Source organism: Trachurus japonicus, unplaced genomic scaffold (genome assembly GCF_045865225.1).
Source record: "Trachurus japonicus isolate A0001 unplaced genomic scaffold, Traja_1.0 AP030824.1".
Taxonomy (NCBI): domain Eukaryota; kingdom Metazoa; phylum Chordata; class Actinopteri; order Carangiformes; family Carangidae; genus Trachurus; species Trachurus japonicus.
In genome coordinates, this window is record NW_028220957.1 from 195,495 (window position 1) to 216,822 (window position 21,328).

Genomic DNA, 21,328 nt, shown 5'->3' on the forward strand with positions numbered 1-21,328 from the left:
GGTAGTTACTAACTAACTTACTAAGTTACATTTTAAATAGCTTCCGTTACAAAGTAAAAAATATATGAACTTGCGCTGTGTCTGTGTGGGTTGTCAAAAGTAGCTACGCCGCTGCCGCCTCTCTCTCTCTCTCTCTGTCCCTTCACAGACGCACACAGCAGCAGCAGCAGCAGCAGGTAGCTAGGCACACGTACCCCCCCCCCCTCACCGCTACGTGAGTTAGTGCATAACAGGGCTCGTTTTTTTTTTTAATGAACTCATGAACATGTCCGGCTGTGTTCGGTAACGGGACCGCTGACCCTGCCAGATTAAATGACTAGACAGTAGACACACCGGGGCTGAAGGCCGGAACGGTCCTACTCCTACCGGCCCGTTGAGTTATATGTAGGAGCCCAGTCAGATCCATGGCCATGCTCAGAGGAACAGACAATGTGTGTGTTTCCCGAGAGCAGACAGGAAAGACAGTAAAGAAGCAGGTGTGTGTGAGTGAAAGAGGGAGAGAGAGATCTATGAGCAACTTGAAGGTGCAAATAACTTGGCTAAAGTGGTGTATGTAGATTTTAGTAGTGCTTTCAATACAATTCAATCGCATTTGTTAGTGAACAAATTAATGGATCTCAGTGTAAACTCTAAAATTATTTTGTGGATCTATGATTTTCTGACCAATCGTAGTCAGCGAGTGAGGTTTAATTCAGCTCTCTCATCACCAAAGATCATCAACACCGGTGCTCCTCAAGGGTGTGTTTTGTCCCCTGTGTTATTTGTTTTATACACAAATAATTGTCAAGCAGCCTCTTCTGAGCATAAGTTTTTTAAATATGCAGACGACACAGCCTTAGTCGGATTTTTAAAATCTGGAAGAGCATCTGTGGAGGGTTTTGATAGGGAGATAGAGGGTTTTATGCAGTGGTGCTCAGACCACTTCTTGGAGGTCAATGCCAAAAAAACTAAAGAGATGGTAATTGACTTTAGTAAAAGAAAGATAAGTGTCCCCCCTTCTAACATAGTTGGTGAGCAAATCCAGAGGGTCTCTACCTATAAATATCTAGGAGTTGAAATAGATGACCAACTTAAATTCAGCGATCTAGCAACAAGTAAGTCCAGGAAGCTACAGCAGAGGCTGTTCTTCCTTAGAAGGTTGAACTATTTCAGGATAGACCGACGTATCCTCCAAATGTTCTATAAAACTGTCCTGCAGAGCGTTCTTACCTTTGGCCTCCTCTGTACTTTCGGTAATATGCGTGTTCGGGATCAAGCTAAATTGCAGCGTATGATCAAGACAGCCAGTAGGATCATTGGGATCGATCAGGCATCGGCAACCCAACTGTACAGGGAGCTGATCTTAAAAAAGGCTGAACAGATCATGAATGATCACACGCACCCTCTCCATCTAAGGTTTCGAAGGAGTGGTAGGCCAGGGGGCAGAATCCTCCAGCAAAAAATTAGGACTGTGAGATACAGCAATTCCTTCGTGCCAACAGCAATTAGAATGCTCAATAGCAGATAATGTGAACTGACCTGTATGCCTGTATGCACTTCTGTTGTTTTTCTGTCTTCGTTTTTTTAAATGTTTGTATGTTTGTATTTATTTTAACTACTTCTTTTTATCTATCTGACATGGGCCGTGCAATGACCATATGAATTTCCTCTTTGAGGATAATAAAGTTAAACTTGAACTTGAACTTGAACTTGGTATTGAGTATCGAATATTTTTCTTAATAACGATATTGAGTTGAAAGTTTTAGTATCATGATCGTGACAACCTTGGGCCAGTAGTGGCTCTGGACAACTGCAGTGAAAAAAAAAAGGAACTAAGTAACTTTTACTCTGAGTAAATTTTAAATGAGCTACTTTTTACTTTTACTTGAGTAAATTTTGACACCAGTACTTTTACTTTTACTTGAGTAAAATTTCATCAAGGTAAAAGTACTTTTACTAGTAGATTTATTTGGTACTCTTTCCACCCCTGGTCAGTGGAGTGGGCGGAGCTTCACTGTGGCCTACACCACCTCTGGATATGGTCTGAGTGATGGGATCTGATGTCATCAATGCATGGACAGGGATGGGAATTAATCAGATTTTTACGATTCCAATTCCATTTTTGATTCTGCTTAACGATTCGATTCTTTATCAATTCTCATTTGGAAAAAAAGGACAACAAACTTTGTTCACGTTTGTACTAGGGCTGCCCCAAAATAGTCGACCAAGCATTAAATTTCAACATTTGGAAGCATGGCTTGTCAAAATTAAGTCAAAATCAATATGACTGAACCATTTTTTTCTCTACACGGCAGGTCCCTGCAGCTGCGATATCGCTGTTTTGAGCAACTTGCCAACTTTTCAGATGTTGTTACAGACGTGTTTGGTTTGGAGACTCAGACGTGAAAGCATGAGGCAACGAGCAGCGGGTGTTACCGTGAGCCCCGTCCCAAAGCACTCACTGGCAGTCAGGCGGAGCTGCAGTCAGAGACCCGCTCCACGCCGCTGACCACCCACCACCAGCCTCAGCTCAGTCACTCACCTCATCTACCGTGTTTATAGTGATAAACAGGCACACTGCTTGTAATTAAACCCGACCGCCGTGTTGGACTCACCAGCATTAATTCACAGAGCGACCGCGGCAAGAAAAAAAAAAGGGGCTGGAATTGATAAGGGAACCGTTTGCAAAATTGGCAAACGATTCCAAGGAATTGAAACACTGGGAACCGATTCTCAACAAGAACCGGTTTTCGATTCCCATCCCTATGCATGGATCACCTGAGACAGATGTTAATACCAGGTGTGACCAGGTGTGAACGGGGCCATAGAAAATGTTCCAGCTCTTCCTCCTCTATCAGACAGTGTGTGTGGCTGCAGCAGCCTCTCCATACCTGAGAGAGTCCAGTCTCCGGTCTGGATCCTCCAGTCCAACAGACAGCAGCTTCACTCCTGAGGCTCCTGGATGGTTGTAGCTCAGGTCCAGCTCTCTCAGATGGGAGGGGTTGGAGCTCAGAGCTGAGGCCAGAGAAGCACAGCCTTCCTCTGTGACCAGACATCCTGACAGACTGAACACACACAACAACACACAGGAACCCTCTGTCAACACCTGCTGCTGTGTTCAAGTGGCATCAGATAAACAGCTGGATGGATCCTCACCTGAGAGTCTCCAGTCTACAGTGTGGACTCTCCAGTCCATCAGACAGCAGCTTCACTCCTGAGTCCTGCAGGTTGTTGTTACTCAGGTCCAGGTGTCTCAGACTAGAGGACTGGGAGCTGAGGACTGAGGACAGAGCTTCACAGCTTCTCTCTGAGAGGTTACAGCCGCTCAATCTGAAGAGGATTTCAAGGAAAAACACTCACATACTCAATATGAAGGAAATAACAGGTTAGAATCATAAATACACAACAACAATTTCAACACAAACCTGAGAGTTTACAGTGTTTCTTACTCAACATGTTCTAGTTTGTATAAATAGATGTATAGATAGATTTGACTATAAACTGTGACTGTGATGGTACCATTCCAATATTCTCCGGTCCGCGATTTCATTTGTAATGACGGCCGGCTGTTTTTTCAGTCAATGATTCAAAATGATCATCTGGCGACCGCTGTACTGACCGCTCCTCCCGCACCGCTTTATGTGAAATGATGGACAGGATAAGGAAGTACCGGGATGTGGAATCACGTGAGTTCGGTGCTTTGTGACGTCAAGCTGCACAGCACTTCCAATTCCCCCGTATAGAGACACTATCTCAAAAAAGTGTAGTAATCAATTTAGGGAGTGAACAGACTTTTTTCACCTCCAGGCGTCATAGAAAGGCCACGGGAACACATAGGACCTACAAAACCAGTAGAAAGTGGATTTTGCATAATATGGGCCCTTTAAATAAATAATCAGCTGTTGTTTTTAAGTAGAACCTCCTTCTACCTCCATCACCAGGCTCTAATCACGGCCACTAACAAACTATATGAATTAATGAACTAAAAATGTTGAGACTGAGAAAATATTTTACCACTTAAACAATGAGTCATGTTCTGCTGAAAGTGAAGAACCAGGTAAAACTGTCATAAAACCTGAGCAGTGTTCACTCTGGTGACAGTGAATGCTGCTCAGGTTCATCATTTATAAACTGATTCATTCAGTTCAATGTTCACTAAAAACATGAACATGTCCAATGAAGCACAGCCTTCCACTGTGACCAGACATCCTGACAGACTGAACACACACAACAACACACAGGAACCCTCTGTCAACACCTGCTGCTGTGTTCAAGTGGCATCAGATAAACAGCTGGATGGATCCTCACCTGAGAGTCTCCAGTCTACAGTGTGGACTCTTCAGTCCAGCAGACAGCAGCTTCACTCCTGAGTCCTGCAGGTTGTTGTTACTCAGGTCCAGGTGTCTCAGACTAGAGGACTGGGAGCTGAGGACTGAGGACAGAGCTTCACAGCTTCTCTCTGAGAGGTTACAGCCGCTCAATCTGAAGAGGATTTCAAGGAAAAACACTCACATACTCAATATGAAGTAAATAACAGGTTAGAATCATAAATACACAACAACAATTTCAACACAAACCTGAGAGTTTACAGTGTTTCTTACTCAACATGTTCTAGTTTGTATAAATAGATTTATAGATAGATTTGACTATAAACTGTGACTGTGATGGTACCATTCCAATATTCTCCGGTCCGCGATTTCATTTGTAATGACGGACGGCTGTTTTTTCAGTCAATGATTCAAAATGATCATCTGGCGACCGCTGTACTGACCGCTCCTCCCGCACCGCTTTATGTGAAATGATGGACAGGATAAGGAAGAGGATAAGGAAGTACCGGGACGTGGAATCACGTGAGTTCGGTGCTTTGTGACGTCAAGCTGCACAGCACTTCCAATTCCCCCGTTTGGAGACACTATCTCAAAAAAATGTAGCAATCAATTTAGGGAGTGAACAGACTTTTTTCACCTCCAGGCGTCATAGAAAGGCCACGGGAACACATAGAACCACTACAAAACCAGTAGAAAGTGGATTTTGCATAATATGGGCCCTTTAAATAAATAATCAGCTGTTGTTTTTAAGTAGAACCTCCTTCTACCTCCATCACCAGGCTCTAATCACTGCCACTAACAAACTATATGAATTAATGAACTAAAAATGTTGAGACTGAGAAAATATTTTACCACTTAAACAATGAGTCATATTCTGCTGAAAGTGAAGAACCAGGTAAAACTGTCATAAAACCTGAGCAGTGTTCACTCTGGTGACAGTGAACACTGCTCTGGTTCATCATTTATAAACTGATTCATTCAGTTCAACGTTCACTAAAAACATGAACATGTCCAATGAAGCACAGCCTCCCTCTGTGACCAGATATCCTGACAGACTGAACACACACAACAACACACAGGAACCCTCTGTCAACACCTGCTGCTGTGTTCAAGTGGCATCAGATAAACAGCTGGATGGATCCTCACCTGAGAGTCTCCAGTCTACAATGTGGACTCTTCAGTCCACCAGACAGCAGCTTCACTCCTGAGTCCTGCAGGTTGTTGTTACCCAGGTCCAGGTGTCTCAGACTAGAGGACTGGGAGCTGAGGACTGAGGACAGAGCTTCACAGCTTTTCTCTGAGAGGTTACAGCCGCTCAATCTGAAGAGATGATCATTGGGAATTAAAGAAGAAAGGAATTAAATATCTGTCCTGTTGAAAAGACAGAAGGGTTTTTATATAATGATGAATATATCCAACTATCTCTACACTTACAGAGCTTTGTTGGAGGCTTTGCCTTTGACCACTGGCAGCAGACTCAGAAGAGCCTCCTCTGAAGCAGAGTATTTCTTCAGGTCAAACTCGTCCAGATCTTCTTCTGATGACAATAAGATGAAGACCAGAGCCGACCATTGAGCAGGAGACAGTTTATCTGTGGAGAGACGTCCTGATGTCAGGGACTGTTGGATCTGCTCCACTAGAGAACGATCATTCAGTTCATTCAGACAGTGGAACAGGTTGATGCTTTTCTCTGCAGAGGGAGTCTCTTCAATCTTCTTCTTGATGTACTGGACTGTTTCCTGATTGGACGCTGAGTCACTTCCTGTCTGTGTCATCAGACCTCGTAGGAGATTCTGATTGGTCCCCAGTGAAAGACCCAGGAGGAAGCGGAGGAACAAGTCCAGGTGTCCATTTGGACTCTGTAAGGCCTCGTCCACAGCGCTCTGGTAGAAGTTTGTCTCTGCAGATTTGACTCCTGTTGTTTCAGTCTTCTTGGAGGTTGTTTGTTGTTGTGACATCAGGTTGAGTCCAGAGTTGATGAAGGTCAGATGGACATGAAGAGCAGCCAGAAACTCCTGAACACTCAGATGGACGAAGCAGAACACCTGGTCCTGGTACAGGCCACTCTCCTCTTTAAAGATCTGTGTGAACACTCCTGAGTACACAGAGGCTGCTCTGATATCGATGCCACACTCTGTCAGGTCTGATTCATAGAAGATCAGGTTTCCTTTCTGCAGCTGCTCAAAAGCCAGTTTTCCCAGAGTCTCAATCATCTTCCTGCTCTCTGGACTCCAGTGTGGATCTGTCTCAGCTCCTCCATCATACTTGACCTTCTTCAGTTTTAGATGAACCACCAGGAAGTGGATGTACATCTCAGTCAGGGTCTTGGGCAGCACTCCTCCCTCTCTGGTCTTCAACAGCTCCTCCAGAACTGTAGCAGTGATCCAGCAGAAGACTGGGATGTGGCACATGATGTGGAGAATTTGTGATGTCTTGATGTGGGAGATGATCTCTCTGGCCTGCTCCTCATCTCTGAACCTCTTCCTGAAGTACTCCTCCTTCTGTGGGTCAGTGAACCCTCTGACCTCTGTCACCATGTCAACACAGTAAGGAGGGATCTGATTGGCTGCTGCGGGTCGTGTGGTTATCCAGAGGCGAGCAGAGGGAAGCAGGTTCCCCCTGATGAGGTTGGTCAGCAGCACGTTGACTGAGGTGGACTCTGTCACATCAGTCAGGAACTCAGTGTTGTGGAAGTCCAGAGGAAGTCGACACTCGTCCAGACCGTCAAAGATGAAGACGACCTGAAACTGATCAAACCTGCAGATTCCTGCTTCTTTGGTTTCAGAGAAGAAGTGATGAACAAGTTCCACCAAGCTGAACTTTTTCTCTTTCAGCACATTCAGCTCTCTGAAGGTGAAGGGAAATGTGAAGTGTATGTCCTGGTTGGTTTTGTCTTCAGCCCAGTCCAGAGTGAACTTCTGTGTTAAGACTGTTTTCCCAATGCCAGCCACTCCCTTTGTCATCACTCTTCTGATTGGTCGGTCTCTTCCAGGTGGGGCTTTAAAGATGTCTTCTTGTCTGATGGTTGTTTCTGGTCTGTCTGGTTTCCTGGACGCTGTTTCAATCTGTCTGACCTCATGTTCATCATTGACCCCTCCAGTCCCTCCCTCTGTGATGTAGAGCTCTGTGTAGATCTGGTTCAGAAGGGTTGGGTTTCCTGCTTTAGCGATCCCCTCAAACACACACTGGAACTTCTGCTTCAGGGCAGATTTGAGTTGACGTCCACAAACTGCACGAGGAGTTCCTGAATAAACAAAAACAAATTCATAAAGAAAATATAACATTTTAATTCCTCTAAATAACGACTATATGAACATGTTTCCCTCCATGTGTTGATGTCAGTGAATGTCTCATTTGTCCATCATGTTGAATCTTTAAGGCCACCCGGCCACAGTTGGGAGAAAGGAAACAGTGAAACACACGCCCCAACTACAGCCGACCAGAGCAATTGAGTGGCGAGGACTCCCATAGAAATACTGACCAATTTTAAGTCATAAAGTGATAATAATCTTTGCAATGTACAGTAACCATGTTGACTTTACAAAAATAACATTTATTAGACTGATCGGTTCATTGTAAAACATTTATTTATTTACGTAAATGTGATGATTTCAGTACGTAGCCCAGAGGCAGCCCTGCTCACTTTTCACTCAAACAAACTAATGTCACTGCCACAGTTGTTAAATTTCATCAATGAGACCAACATTAATCTGCTAAAAACAATTTAACCAGCCAGCGGTAAACCTCTAAAAGCATGCAGGATCCCCCAGGATGAGGACGGAGTTCGGCCCCGGCAGATCAGCTCAGTAGAGCGGCTGCTGCTGCTGTGACAGCCGCTGCCACAGTCCCCGGGCGCAGCTTCCACAGACTCTGCAGGCAAATTTTCTAGCAAGCATTTTAAACTGACCACAGACTCTGGATTAAACTGTGACCTGTTAACAGCGCTAAAGCCAGAATTTAAACAGTTTTTAGCAGCTTTACTGCTATGGCTCGGTTGCCGCGAAATAGCAATAGCGATGCTAATTTCTGTTAGCCCGTCTATGGTGTTTTTTTTTTTACAATATCTTTATTGGATTTTCATTTTTATAGAAAATATATATATATATAAACATATATATACGTACAGGAACACAAAAGACAACAACAGGTGTGTAAAACGATGCCATGGTACAGAAGTGTATAAACATACACCATCAGAAGGAGTTTACATACTATACACACTTCCATAGAACAGTGTAATCAACAAGACGAAAACAAGGCGGTCAGGGCCTCCCTTAGGAGGCAAATAATCATGAGTTTATAGAAAATACATTATCATGTAGTCCAGAAAACTGGAGAAGAAGAGGCTGGGTCGTGCAGAGGATGCGCCTATATTGTTCCAGGCCCGTCCATCAGATGTGACAGATCATTGTCCTTCATGTAGTTGATGAAGCGACCCCATATCATTTGAAATATCTCCTGTTTGTCCTTAAGAGTGTAAGAAATTTTTTCCAGAGGTAAACAAGAGGTTAGTTCCCTAAACCACACAGCAATTGATGGTTTACCAAAGCTTTTCCATGATATGGCTATTGTCCTTTTTGCCTGTAGAGAACACATGTTTATAAACATTTTTTCATGTTGCTTAATTCTGTGTCCCTCTGGGTAAAGACCTAAAAGAAAGAGCTTAGGTTCCAGTTCTAATCTAATTGAGAGAATCTCCTGTACATACAGACAAACCTCCTTCCAAAACTCCACCACTCTTGGACACTGCCAGAGGCAGTGAAATAAAGTGCCCTTATTTACCCCACATCTATTACAGGTATCTGGGATATTCAAATTAAATTTATTTAATTTTACCGGAGTAATATACACCCTCATCAACCAATTATATTGTAGGAGTCTTAGGCGTGTATTACCTGTCCCTGTCTGAGCTGTTTTACATGCTTTACGCCAATGTTCCAGTGACAGTTCCTCCTGTAGATCTGTTTTCCATGCATTCAATTTAGACTAAGAAGAATCAGGAGAGAAATCCTTCAATAAATCATAAAATTCAGAAATGATACCTTTTCCAAAAGGATTTTTTGTAAAAATTTTCTCCAAAATTGTTAGTGGGGGACAAAGCATATACTGGGCTTGATTTGTTTTGATAAAGCTCCTTAGTTGAAGATATTTAAAAAAATGTTTGCGAGGGATGTTATATTTTCTAATCAACTCCTCAAAGGTCAAAATGTTCCCATCATTCCCATACATATCTTTTACTTGTTTTATCCCTCTATCTGCCCACATTCTGAAACCCGCATCAGCTCTCCCTGGTCTAAAGAAGTTGTTGCCCCAGATTGGGCTGAAGTAAGAAAGGGAGGGGGGGTCTTTTAAATATTTCCTAACTTCTTGCCAGACTCCAATCATATTTTTAACTATAGGATTAGAACATAAAAATTTGAGTTTTTTAGGTTCATCTGAGTAAAGATAAGTGGGGAATGGGAGATTTAGGGAGTGTGATTCGATATCCTTCCATGATAGGGGACCATCTGTGGTGAAGTAAAACATAAACATTCTTAGCTGTACTGCCCAAAAGTACCACAACAAATTAGGGCACTGTAACCCTCCTCTATCGTAGGGTAGGTATAAAAGAGACAGACGAAGCCTAGGGCGTTTATTATTCCATATAAAGTTATTGAAGGTTTTTTTCATTTTGGGGAAAAAGTCTGGAGGAGGCGGCAGGGGGATATTCTGAAATAAATATAAAAGTTTGGGGAGAATGTTCATTTTAAGTATATTAATTCTACCAATCAGAGAAATAGGAAGACCGGACCATCCAGCAATTGATTTGGATATAGATACCAACATTGGGCTGTAATTAGCTTTTACTAAGTTTTCCAGTTTGGGAACAATTTGGATACCCAAGTAAGTAAAAGAATCCACAGTTCTAAAATGACGAACGTAAGTGGGTGGATCTGACCTCTCATTTGAGTTAAGTAGCATTATGGAAGATTTGGAATTATTAATTTTATAGCCGGACAATTTGCCAAATATCTTAATTAGGTTCAGGAGGGATGGTATTGATTTATCTAAATTTCTAAGGAAAAGAATGACATCATCTGCGTAAAGAGCTATTCGATGGTCAGATTCTCCGATGCCTATCCCCGTGATTCCATTATGTCCTCTCACAGCAATGGCGAACGGTTCTATTGCAATTATGAAAAGTAAAGGGGACAGTGGGCAACCTTGTCTACAGCCTCTTTTAATTTTTATCGGTTTCGAAATGTTGTTGTTTGTAATAATTTCTGCATAGGGATCATTGTACAAAAGTTTAACCCAATTACAAAAACCCTCCCCCAGGCCAAAACGTCTAAGAACCTCAAATAAATAAGACCACTCCACCCTATCGAAGGCTTTCTCAGCATCTAATGCTAAGAAAGCCGTGTCTGATGCCCCTCTCAGGTTGTGTAAAATGTTCAAGACCCTTCTCACATTATGAAAGCCGTGACGTCCGGTCATAAATCCATTTTGATCTGCCATTATTAAACCTGGTAGTATAGGTTCTAGTCTTTTGGCCAGAATTTTACAAAGAATTTTTAAATCTGAATTCAGGAGGCTGATCGGTCTCATATTTTCACACTTATCGTTGGATTTACCCGGTTTCGGAAGAAGAGTAATCAGAGCACCTCTAAGGGAGGGAGGGAGTATCCCATTCTGAAAGGATTCTAAAAACATTTCCAAAAGGGGAGTTCTAATTTTTGATTCAAATTTTTTGTAGATGTCTATGGGCAAGCCATCCGGGCCTGCTGCTTTTCCAGACTTCATGCATTTTATTGCTGCCGAGATTTCTTCCACTGACAAACTTCCCCCCACTGCTGCCCCTTCACCTTCCTCTAATTTGGGGAAGTTGAGACTGTCTAAGAATGGCGATGAGCTCTGGTCAGCTAGCCCGCCATCTACTTCAGAGCTGTAGAGTCTTTCATAAAAATCACGAAATTTATTATTTATGGTAACCGGGTCTGTGATGCATTCCCCCTTCTCATTTTTAAGATTGGTGATAGATCTTTCAACTTGAAGTTGTTTTAAGCGCCAAGCCAGAATCTTTCCTGCTTTTTCACCTTGATCAAAGATACTTTGTTTAAGTTTTAAAAGATTAGCAGCGGCCTTAGAAGCTGAAATTTCATTGAACTGAGCTCTCAGTAATAAAAGATCCTGATGGATCTTAGGACAGGGGTTTTTAAAGTAAATATCCTCCATAATTTTAATTTTTGCCTCTAGTAACACAATTTTTTGCTTAGCTTTTTTAAATTTAGAGCTAGTAAAATTTATTATCTGGCCTCTGAGAAAGGCTTTGAAAGCCTCCCATCTAGTGCATGCTGATGTCTCATATGTATTAAACAAGAAATATTCATCTATTTGTTTTCCCAAAAAGGTTATTAAATCTGGGTCTTGGAGCCATTTCTGTTGAAAAGACCATTTGGGGGGATCACGTAGGTGTCCTGACTCCACATAAACCAGGTTATTTGAGGCGTGGTCTGAAATTAAAATGCTATCATAATTACAGTCTTGAATTTTACCTAATAAGCTGGCAGAAACTAAAAAGTAGTCAATTCGTGAATACGTATGATGAGTCTTGGAGAAGCAAGAGTACATTACCACACCAGGGTTTCTATCTCTCCAGATGTCCCTCAGGTTTAGATCCTTAATGAATTGATGAATAATTGCTCTGCTTTTACTATGGGAAGAATCTAAATGTGTTGATCTGTCTTTATTAGGGTCGAGTGTACAATTAAAATCCCCAGCAATGATATAATACCCATTGAGTGATGCTAAAGTTAGAAATAAGTTGTTGAAAAAATTTGGATCATCTTGATTTGGTGCGTAAATATTAACCAAATTGAGGCACTCATTGTAGAGCGTTCCTTGAATTATCAGAAATCTGCCAAATTTGTCAGACAATACCTTAGTGACATTCAGTGGAATGGACCTATGAACCAAAGTCATGACCCCCCTTGCCTGGGAGTTGAAGGGAGCTGAGAAAACTGTCCCCCGCCACCTCCTCCTTATCCTAGAATCCTCATTCGCTGCCAAATGCGTTTCCTGCAGAAAAATAATATTAGACTGTATGTCTTTTAATCTTCCCATTACTTGCTTAACTTTTTTGAGTTTTTGCAACCCTCTGCAGTTCCAAGAAGTGAATTTAACTACTACCCCACTGGACATAGTATCTAACTTGAAGTGGACTACTCATGATAAAGTAAAAAGGAATGTCTATAAGCCGCCAAAACAACCGTGTAAAAGAACTCCTTGAACAACAAACAAAAACCCGGTGTCCCAAAACCCGGGATTCAAACCCTTCCCCACTTGTACACCCCAGTAGACTTGGAGACCATTCCACTCTCGCTGAGGAATGGTCAAGTGTCGCTATCCACTCCAACTCGATAGTGGTCTCCCCCTCCATTATGAAAGGGAAAAGATTATATAAAACTAAACTCCATTATCCATTACTGTTGTAAGATGAAACAGAGAAAATAATGGTAATCTCGGCAGCACCATTACAGGTGACAAGAATGTGAATAAAGTGACAAGTAAAAAGTAATTAAGAAAATAAATTAGAACCCAATAATAAGTTGTAAATACGCAGGTTAGGTTTTTCAGAAAATAATTGCCCAGTTAGTGGTAAATATGGTACAAATGAACCTGCTTCCACATGTGTACAACCAAACACATACACTGAGAAAAAAATTTAAATAAAAAATAAGTAAGTAAAGAACCGTAAAAAATTAAATAGCTTACACAAATTAATTATTAAATTAAATTATAAATATCCTTAGATTATTCAGCAAATAAATAAATAAAATGTCTTGCTGTGCCAGAGATTCAACCGGAAGTACAAAAGTAAACATATAAGCAATTCTGGCAGGGTCTCATCCCAGTTGCCTCCTGGGAGATCGAGTCTAGATCTCGGCCAGAGAAATTCCAGATCAAACTCTTCCAAACTACGGCACACTAGCCACTAGCTCTAACAAACTTTTAAAAGTGTAACTGAGAGACCCGTTAACTATTCCTGTGTCGGGCATCAAACGCATTGCCAACTATCGGCAAAATTAACGATTTCACAAGAGCTGTTTACATTAGCTCCGATTGCCAACGGAGGCTAATTGTTATGCTAATACAAGTAGCATTGACTCCCATAGCAATTCAGCTTGCCTAATCGCTACCAAGGTATAAGTATCAGGCAAAAATAAGTGAATTATGAATGCAACAGAAATAAACCAAGAAAAGAAAAGAGGGAAAAATACGTTTTCACAAGCACTGCTTACATTAGCACCTACTGACAACGACAGCTAAGTTGTTGTGTTATGCTAAGCAGTAAAAGTTATCACATTGCAGCTACTCATCACGTCTTCCCTCCTCTTGGATGCGTCTGATAAAGTCCTCCACGTCTGATGGTTTATCAAAGGACCGTGTGTTGCCGTTGTGGGTTAGCAGCAACTTTGCAGGGAACCGTATTCCATGTCTGATTCCCATGTCACGGAGCTTCTGCCTCACGGCGTCAAATGCCTTGTGCTTCTTGTGAATCCCAGCTGCTAGGTCGGGGTAAAACCGAACTGCTCTGTCTTTGTAGAATATCTGTTTCTTGCTTCGGACCGCATTCAGAACTCTCATCTTGTCTCTGTCGTTCATGAACTTCATAATTAGTGTTCTTGGGGGCGCGGACGGGTCGCTCCTCGGACCCACACGGTGAGCTCTCTCCAGGGTTAGTTTTGTGTTAGGTGAAGCTAAGCCCAGGGCCTCGGGGATCCACGTCTCGAGGAAAGAGCAGGCATCGTTGCCCTCCGAACCCTCTGGGAGGTTAACCAGCCTTAGATTAGATCTTCTAGATCTAGCTTCCAAGTCAACGAGTTTATCCTCCATATCTTTGTTTTTATTTTCGAGGCTGCGGACCCTGGCCACAAGGCTGCTAACAACATCCTCCGTCTCGGAGATGCGGGTCTCTGTATTCTTAACACGTTCCAAGCACTCACCAACTTCTTTTCTCACTCCTTCAATTGCTGTCAGGACACCATCAAACCTGCCGCAAAAGTCAGTTTTTAAGTTTCTGATAGCTTCAAGGATTGGCTGGGTGGTTGCTCCTTCATCACTGTATGCGTTAGCATTCTTCTCCGCCATTGGGCTAACATTGGTAGTAGCGGTGCCACTCTGTTTAGCCGGAATGCTACTCTGTGTAGCCGGACTGCTACACTGTTTAGCTGGAGTAAATTCTATTTTAGGTTGTGAAGCTTTGCCGCGACCTCTTCCCCTGCCCTGCGAAGCTGCCATCAAGGCGGTTCCTTAAGCAACTCCTCCGCTTACTCTCGGAGTCAAATAGTTTAGTTTAATATAGGAAATTTGTCAAGATTTTACGGAGGGGCGAGACAGCCGTCCACCTAGCGCGCCGCCATACCGGAAGTCGTCGTCTATGGTGTTTTACATCATATGTTAGCATTAAGCTGCCGGACTTTATATGCTTGTTTTGAACATTGTTTCAAGCTATGTGGGTTTGATTGAACATCTTTGATGCTTATATATTGCCGCTTAATATATTGCTTGCTTTACTTTACTTTGATGTGCCATTTTTACTGTAGGACAGGCTAGGACACCGTTTGTTTACTTCCGCCCCTCCCACACACCGCGCTGATTCGCTTAGCGCACCGCCAATCAGAATTGCCATAGCTAGCACACAGCCAATCAGAGTACCTGTTGAGTCTACAACCCCGACGCCCGACGAACCCCGACAGCTTTCGACGAACCCCGACAGCTTCCGACGCAGATGGACACACCAAACAGACGCGGACCCGACGCCGTCCGACTCTCCCTGACGAGACCCAACGCCCGACTGTCGGGCCGGTGTGACCGATGTTGTTTGGTTCGGACTTGCCCTAGGTGAGGATCGAACCCGTGGCCTCCCGCACCGCAGGCGACGATGCTAACCGTTTCGCCAAGAGGTTGACAACCGCTTGGCAAATTGGTTAGCACGTCTTTTATGGGTGAGTGAGTTTACTTCAAGGGGGGAGTTGTGGGTTCTCCAAGTGAAGACCACTTCCGCATTCAAAAAACTGTAGTACCCCCGGCGGCCTCTGGGGGCTGGGACCAGAAGGGAGCAATTTCCTTCGGGATGAATAAAGTTCTATCTATCTATCTATCTATCTATCTATCTATCTATCTATCTATCTATCTATCTATCTATCTATCTATCTATCTATCTCTCCATTGACCTCCATGTTAAAACAGCCGACTTTACAGCTTAAAAAAACATATTTACAGCCTGTTGCATTTTATTATTTGGTCTCTACCAATAGTTTCCACCTCCGTCAACACTGTGGGGGGGTGAATTGTTTTGTACCACGACCGTTTTAGTGTTATTTAGGCTTCATAAATAGGGGGGTGGTTACGTTGAGTGACAAGTTCACAGACAGTTTACTGGCCGTTAATTGGTTGCTTCGAGTTCAGTGGGCGGGTTCTCAGCCGGCTAACCGCCGCACCTCTCCAAATATGGCAAGTAGACTCCACCTAAAATCGGCACGATGACGCGTCTTTGCATTGACTTGTAATGTAATCTCGACGCGCGATAACGCATCATCGCGTTTGGTGGGAACACGCCATTACACTGGCTTTAGAGAAATCCTCTTACTGCTCTGCAGACGCTCAGCCAGCTCCTCCTGCTTCATCCTCCTCAGGAAGTTCACTGTGATCTTCACTAATGCCTCTCTGCTGCTCCTCCTCTGCTCTTCATCCTCACCATCCTCCCTCTGACTGCCTGAGCATTCTGGGTAATCTGGACTCAGAGCCTTGTGGATCTTCTTCAGCTCGTTCTTGACAAAAGTGACCATGTTCTCCTCCAGCAGCTGGAACAGAAACTCTTTGAGTGACAGCATCAAACTAAAACAATGGAGCCAAACATCAGATCCATGTTGGACAGACTGACAATCCACTGGTGTCAAAGTGCAGCATGGAGATGATGGTGAACACAACAGATGTAACAGCAGCTGTTGGACATGTCCTCACCATAAATATGGAGTCCAGGTGTGTTTGATGCTGCTGGGCAGACTGACCACTGGGAACCTCTGAGCTCTCCTGGTCCACTCTGTGGAGGAATCAGTGTCAAGTCAACATCAGGACAGAGAGATAATACAAGATGGACTTTATATGTCCCCTGAGGACGTTCACAACAGACAGAGACACTTTGGTTTCAGACCTGGTCCAACAACAAACTGGTTCTTTTCTACAATAACCTGAGTCTGACTGTCAGTTACAGCTTACATCTGATCAGCTGATCCACCTCCTCCTTTAAAGTTAATGCTCCAGCCCTTTGACATGTTGCTCTTTAAAGACAGACAGCTGGGTTCAGGAGAGTCTGGTCTCTGCTGCTGGATCCTGAAACAACAACACAACTGATAAATGTGCATGTTGGAGAAAAACTGATGACAAATATCTTCAATCTTTTAATAAACACAACAACTGACTTTTAGAGAGAAAAGTCTTTCTGACTGTTTTACATTCTGACCTTCCATCAACAGAACGACTGAAGTTAATAGGTCGATCCATGGAGAAGTTGCTCTTCATGGACACAGAGCTGGATCCGGGTCGAGGACGAGGTCGAAGTCCAGGTCGAAGTCCAGGTCCAGGTCCAGGTCCAGGTCCAGGTCCAGGTCCAGGTCCAGGTCCAGGTCCAGGTCCAGGTCCAGGTCCAGACTGTGGCTTGTGCTGCTGTTTTGGCCTTGAACACAACACACAGAGCTTTGAGTGTGAATAATGATGGAGCAGTGATCTGAGTCATGGACAGTTAGAGATGCTCATCTGACCTTTGACCTGTGGTCCTGCGTTTGCGTTTCACACACAGTTTCTTAGAGGGAGGAGCTCCCTCCTCTCTGTCCTCACACTGATCCATGCTGCTGAGCTCACATCCACATCAGCTCACACACACTTTGTAGCTTCACCTGCAGAGGAAACACACATCATTAATCTGCACACCAGCTCACATGTCCATTATGCCTAACCCTAACCCTAACAAGCTACAGCTGATTATTACACACACAACAACTGGGCCAAGACTTATTTCACCTCACAGCTCCACTATCACAACATTCACTCATTTCACTCACACTGGAAATTCACAGAGAGAAAAACACTCTCCAGCTGCCACTGACACTTATTGTCTCTGTCCATCCATTCATCGTCTGCTCCATCAAATGTCTCAAAATACAGACAAATGATGTGTTCAAGTTCCTCTCAGTCTGAGGCCACGTCTTCAAATGTCTCGTTTTGTCACAGCAACAATCAAAGGGACAAAAATATTCAGTTTACAGTCAAATCAAAAAGAGAAAACAAGGAAATCTTCAGTTTTTGAGGCTGAAAACTGAACATTTCTGCTTGAAAAACATTGATTGAACAACTGTTGCAGCTCTAAAAGATTCTCCACAACAATATTGATGATTTGTGTCCAATAACCATCTTTAATCATGTGTTTCTGAGCTCATCAGGTGATTTTAATCTACAACCTGCAGCTGGAAAGTGACCAGTAGCTTCACCTGTCAGCTACATGAGCTGCAGTACAAGCAGGAAGTAGCACAACAAGGAAATACAAGTACCTCACAACTGTACTGCACTAAATGTACTCAGTTACTGTGAAGAACCTGATGCTGAACATTGATCAACTCTGGAAAATCAATCATCAATAAAGAAAACTGTCAGTATTGATCAGTGATAGGCAGTAACAGCTTCTGCTCTTATTCCAGCGCTTCTACCCACAACATCCACACAACATGGAGGACACGGTTCTACCCACAACATCCACACAACATGGAGGACACGGTTCTACCCACAACATCCACACAACATGGAGGACACGGTTCTGTCGGTCCAGACTTTACAGCTGCAGCTCTGACTCAGCTACAGTAACATTATAATAACACAACAACAACACAACAACTAGTTGAAGGGCAGAGAACTCGGTAACGACAGGTGTTAACGAGGAAAACATTCAGACTGTTCACCTTACCTTCACACGGGGAAATAAACTGCCACACAACCGCTGGGTCAAAGGTCAACTGTAGCACTCTGAACTGTGACTCACCTGTTGGTCGTGACGCTGTAATCTTACCTGGAATAATTAACCCGCTCCGCTGGACTTTGCTCCATGAAATAAAATCCAAAGGGAACAGAGAACATTTATCACACACACAATATTGACACAAAGGGAGGTTAGCTACAGTAACAAAAACATGTTCCCAGGTGAACTGAACCATAGACTATGACAATGATCTGTCACTGACATCAAACACTCAGTGGAGAACTTTGAATGAATCAGCTGATAATTATTATTTTAAACAGTTATTGGTAGTCTAACAGCTAGAATAGTGCTGTGATGGCACTTATTGTTAATACAAGCAGATCCATCAGGAGGAAACCACTGGAGTGAAATAAGCCGTTTTCCCACTAAAATTAGGGGGTCGACGCGGGTTTTTTAAACGCGGGTCGACCCGCTAACAATCGGCATTTGGCCCCTTTCCCATTGACCAAAATGAGCCGAGTCCCAAGAGGGTCTGACCCCCCGCTGAGGGATCAGACAGAGCATAAACCAGTCGCCCCGCTCTCATCCGCGGTGCAAGAGACACACACAGTCATGCCACAGCCGCCCGCCGCGGAGTGTCCATCCGCCGAGGCAGACTCTCTGGCTGGCTGACCTGGAGCACCAGGACCGCGGAGGACAGAGAGTCTGCTGCGGCCGGATGACGGACGTCCGCGGCACAACACGTCAGTTAAACAGACTGTCGCTTCTTTTCTTTTCTTTTTTTCTATCGTTTTTGGTCAGTTTTCTCTGATCTTTTGATCCCAGTCTCGGATGAGAGCAGAGCGGAGCAGAGTGGAGCAGAGCTTTGTTTTGGTGATATGAGACGCGACCGGCGCGATGACGTAGCGTCACGTAACGCTCAGTGTCATCACGTAAATTAGCGGGTTGACGCAGGTCTGGCGTTCCCACTGCAAGCCGAACAGAGCCGAGCCGATTAAAGGCGATTTTAACCCGCGTCGCTTGCCGAGTCGTTTGACCCGCGTCGACGCGGGTCGACGTGGCTCGGTGCGCCTTTCCCACTGCCACCAAAAGCCGATTGTTAGCGGGTTTAAACTGTTTTTTTGGCCAGTGGGAAAGGGGTAATAGAGAGCCGGAGCGGAAGCAGGAAGTAACGTCGCCATGGGAACTCACTCACACTAGGGCCAGTCGATCCGTACCGTGCTGAAGCCCGAATGCCCCCCTCCCCTGTCCCCCGCTGGCCTGCACTCACACTGCCTCGAACCCAAGCTGCTGAAGCACGGTTGTCTCCGACACAAACGTCATCATGATGATATAGACCATTTCTATGTTTATAAACATTGATGACGTATGTTGTGGGCGGGGTTTCACTGGTGGCAGAACGTGACAGCTGATCTGGTGTCAACAGTGGAAAGCCGGCATCAAGAGCGATCAAATCAGAGGAAGATGGATCATACAGAGGCCTTCTCTGATTATTTTAATGTTTTGTCAACAGAAAACAGGTTGTCATACCTGAGTAGGCTAAGTTAACGATTAGCAACGGAGTGTGTTGTGTGTTACGGACCGACGTAGGCTACTGCCTAGGGACACAAAACGCTGCGTGGGCGATCATCAACAAGTCCATCAACTACGGTATGACAGCAAACTGTAGCCTACTTGTATGGCTGTATATCACAGTTTATTTAACGGATCCATGTCTGTTATTTCTGTGTTAGTCAGACCGTTGTTAGGCTATATGTCACAGACCGTTGCTAGGGACACCGCTCATGACCCGATGTGTGTAAAAATGAATGAATGTCAAAATAAATGAATAAGAGGGTGAACGTGTACACGTGTTAACGTTTACACTTAATGAAACAGTAAATGTTTAATAAAAATCCCTAAACGATGCACGCAATATCTACATATAGTTTATACACTGACTGATAAGAGTATTTTTTCCGTCGAAAAAAGTTGTAAAGGACGGGTCGTCTTATATTCGGGGTCTAGATATTGTAGCCTACATGTGCAAATCAGCGGGTGACACCAAACAACGTCTGCCCAAGCAAGTCAGAGCTTTTATTTCTCTCACACTCACACACCAGTGACCTAGAGATGCAGCCGCATCTGAGGGGACGCGGGTGTGTTGCCGCTTCTCCACTACACAGTTACAGCTCGGCTCTACTCCACTCGGTTTAGGTCCTAGTTTAAATCACAGCTGAGTTCTTTATAGTTCCTCCTCAGCAGTCGTTGTATCACCCCAATTTCCACCGGGTCTGTCAGCGTGGCGGTCACCGCTGATCACTCCTCTAATCAGCATTTCACCGGTCTCGCCGCGGCACGACTCTCTTTTTTCTCTCCTTTCGTCAGCTCCAAACTCACTGTTCTGCACCGCGATTACGAAAATCAAATAAAATTCACCCTCTAATGTGGCTCATCATCACAGATTAGAGTCGTGCTGCAGCCAAGCAGCTGCGCTGCTTTTTAAAGTTGAGCTGTATGTCAGGACCTATGGTCAGGACGTGTATTTGTTGCTTACTTCCGGTATTTTTCTGCCACCAGTACATCACTGTGACGTCGACGCCGAAGTGGTCTATACCAACACGGCGGATGCGCTCTCACTGCAGAAAGAACTGCGCTTTTTAATTGTTTGACCGGTTGTCATGGTTATCTAGAAGTTTAATCAAAGCGACCTTAACTAGCGATGTTTACAGCTTGACGTAATCGTTAAAGCAGATAACAGCGGCACGGCCGTTTCGGCTAATGCTGTGTTCAAGGCAGGCTTTTGAAACCGTAAGTTACAGCTTCAAGTCACAACTACGACTTGGTAGCGTTCCAGGTAACCCGTAGCTCGTGTTTTTACCGTCCTGTTGTCTGTGAAAGTTCCCTATAACGGCCACTCGTAACTTCCGACCCGTGAACTCGTACCAGATCGAACTGGTATGACTTCACAGGAAGGAAAAACACAAAGTACGAGTTTCCTTGAACGCACCATGAGTTAGCAGCCCCCGCC

At 44.0% G+C, this 21,328-nt stretch overlaps 2 protein-coding genes across 2 annotated transcripts in view; both read right to left on the reverse strand.

Annotated features, from left to right (window-relative positions):
• LOC146959974 (uncharacterized) overlaps positions 1 to 21,328 on the reverse strand; it is a 146,661-nt gene that overhangs the window by 5,593 nt on the left and 119,740 nt on the right. The window contains exons 12-15 of the mRNA XM_085772741.1: positions 5,454 to 5,627; positions 4,288 to 4,461; positions 3,136 to 3,309; positions 2,871 to 3,044 (exon numbers count right to left, since the gene is read on the reverse strand). Coding sequence (XP_085628867.1) covers positions 2,871 to 3,044; positions 3,136 to 3,309; positions 4,288 to 4,461; positions 5,454 to 5,627 — 696 coding nt within the window. The remainder of the gene's footprint in view (positions 1 to 2,870; positions 3,045 to 3,135; positions 3,310 to 4,287; positions 4,462 to 5,453; positions 5,628 to 21,328) is intronic.
• On the reverse strand, positions 5,738 to 19,659 carry LOC146959975 (NLR family CARD domain-containing protein 3-like). The gene is made up of 6 exons (XM_085772740.1): positions 19,589 to 19,659; positions 16,813 to 17,025; positions 16,569 to 16,682; positions 16,314 to 16,392; positions 15,940 to 16,153; positions 5,738 to 7,551 (listed from the first exon to the last, which is right to left on the reverse strand). Exons 1-6 carry the CDS (start codon positions 19,657 to 19,659, stop codon positions 5,738 to 5,740), a joined length of 2,505 nt encoding a protein of 834 aa, XP_085628866.1.

What these genes read in the sequence shown, in the direction of transcription:
- LOC146959975 (XM_085772740.1), bottom strand. Translation starts at nt 19,659, where the DNA reads ATGGTCTATATCATCATGATGACGTTTGTGTCGGAGACAACCGTGCTT. An exon ending in ACCTGGACTCCATATTTATG is followed by an intron (nt 16,154 to 16,313) that starts GTGAGGACATGT and finishes TTTCTGTTCCAG; the next exon opens with CTGCTGGAGGAGAACATGGT. An exon ending in GGCTGAGCGTCTGCAGAGCA is followed by an intron (nt 7,552 to 15,939) that starts GTAAGAGGATTT and finishes TTGTTTATTCAG; the next exon opens with GAACTCCTCGTGCAGTTTGT.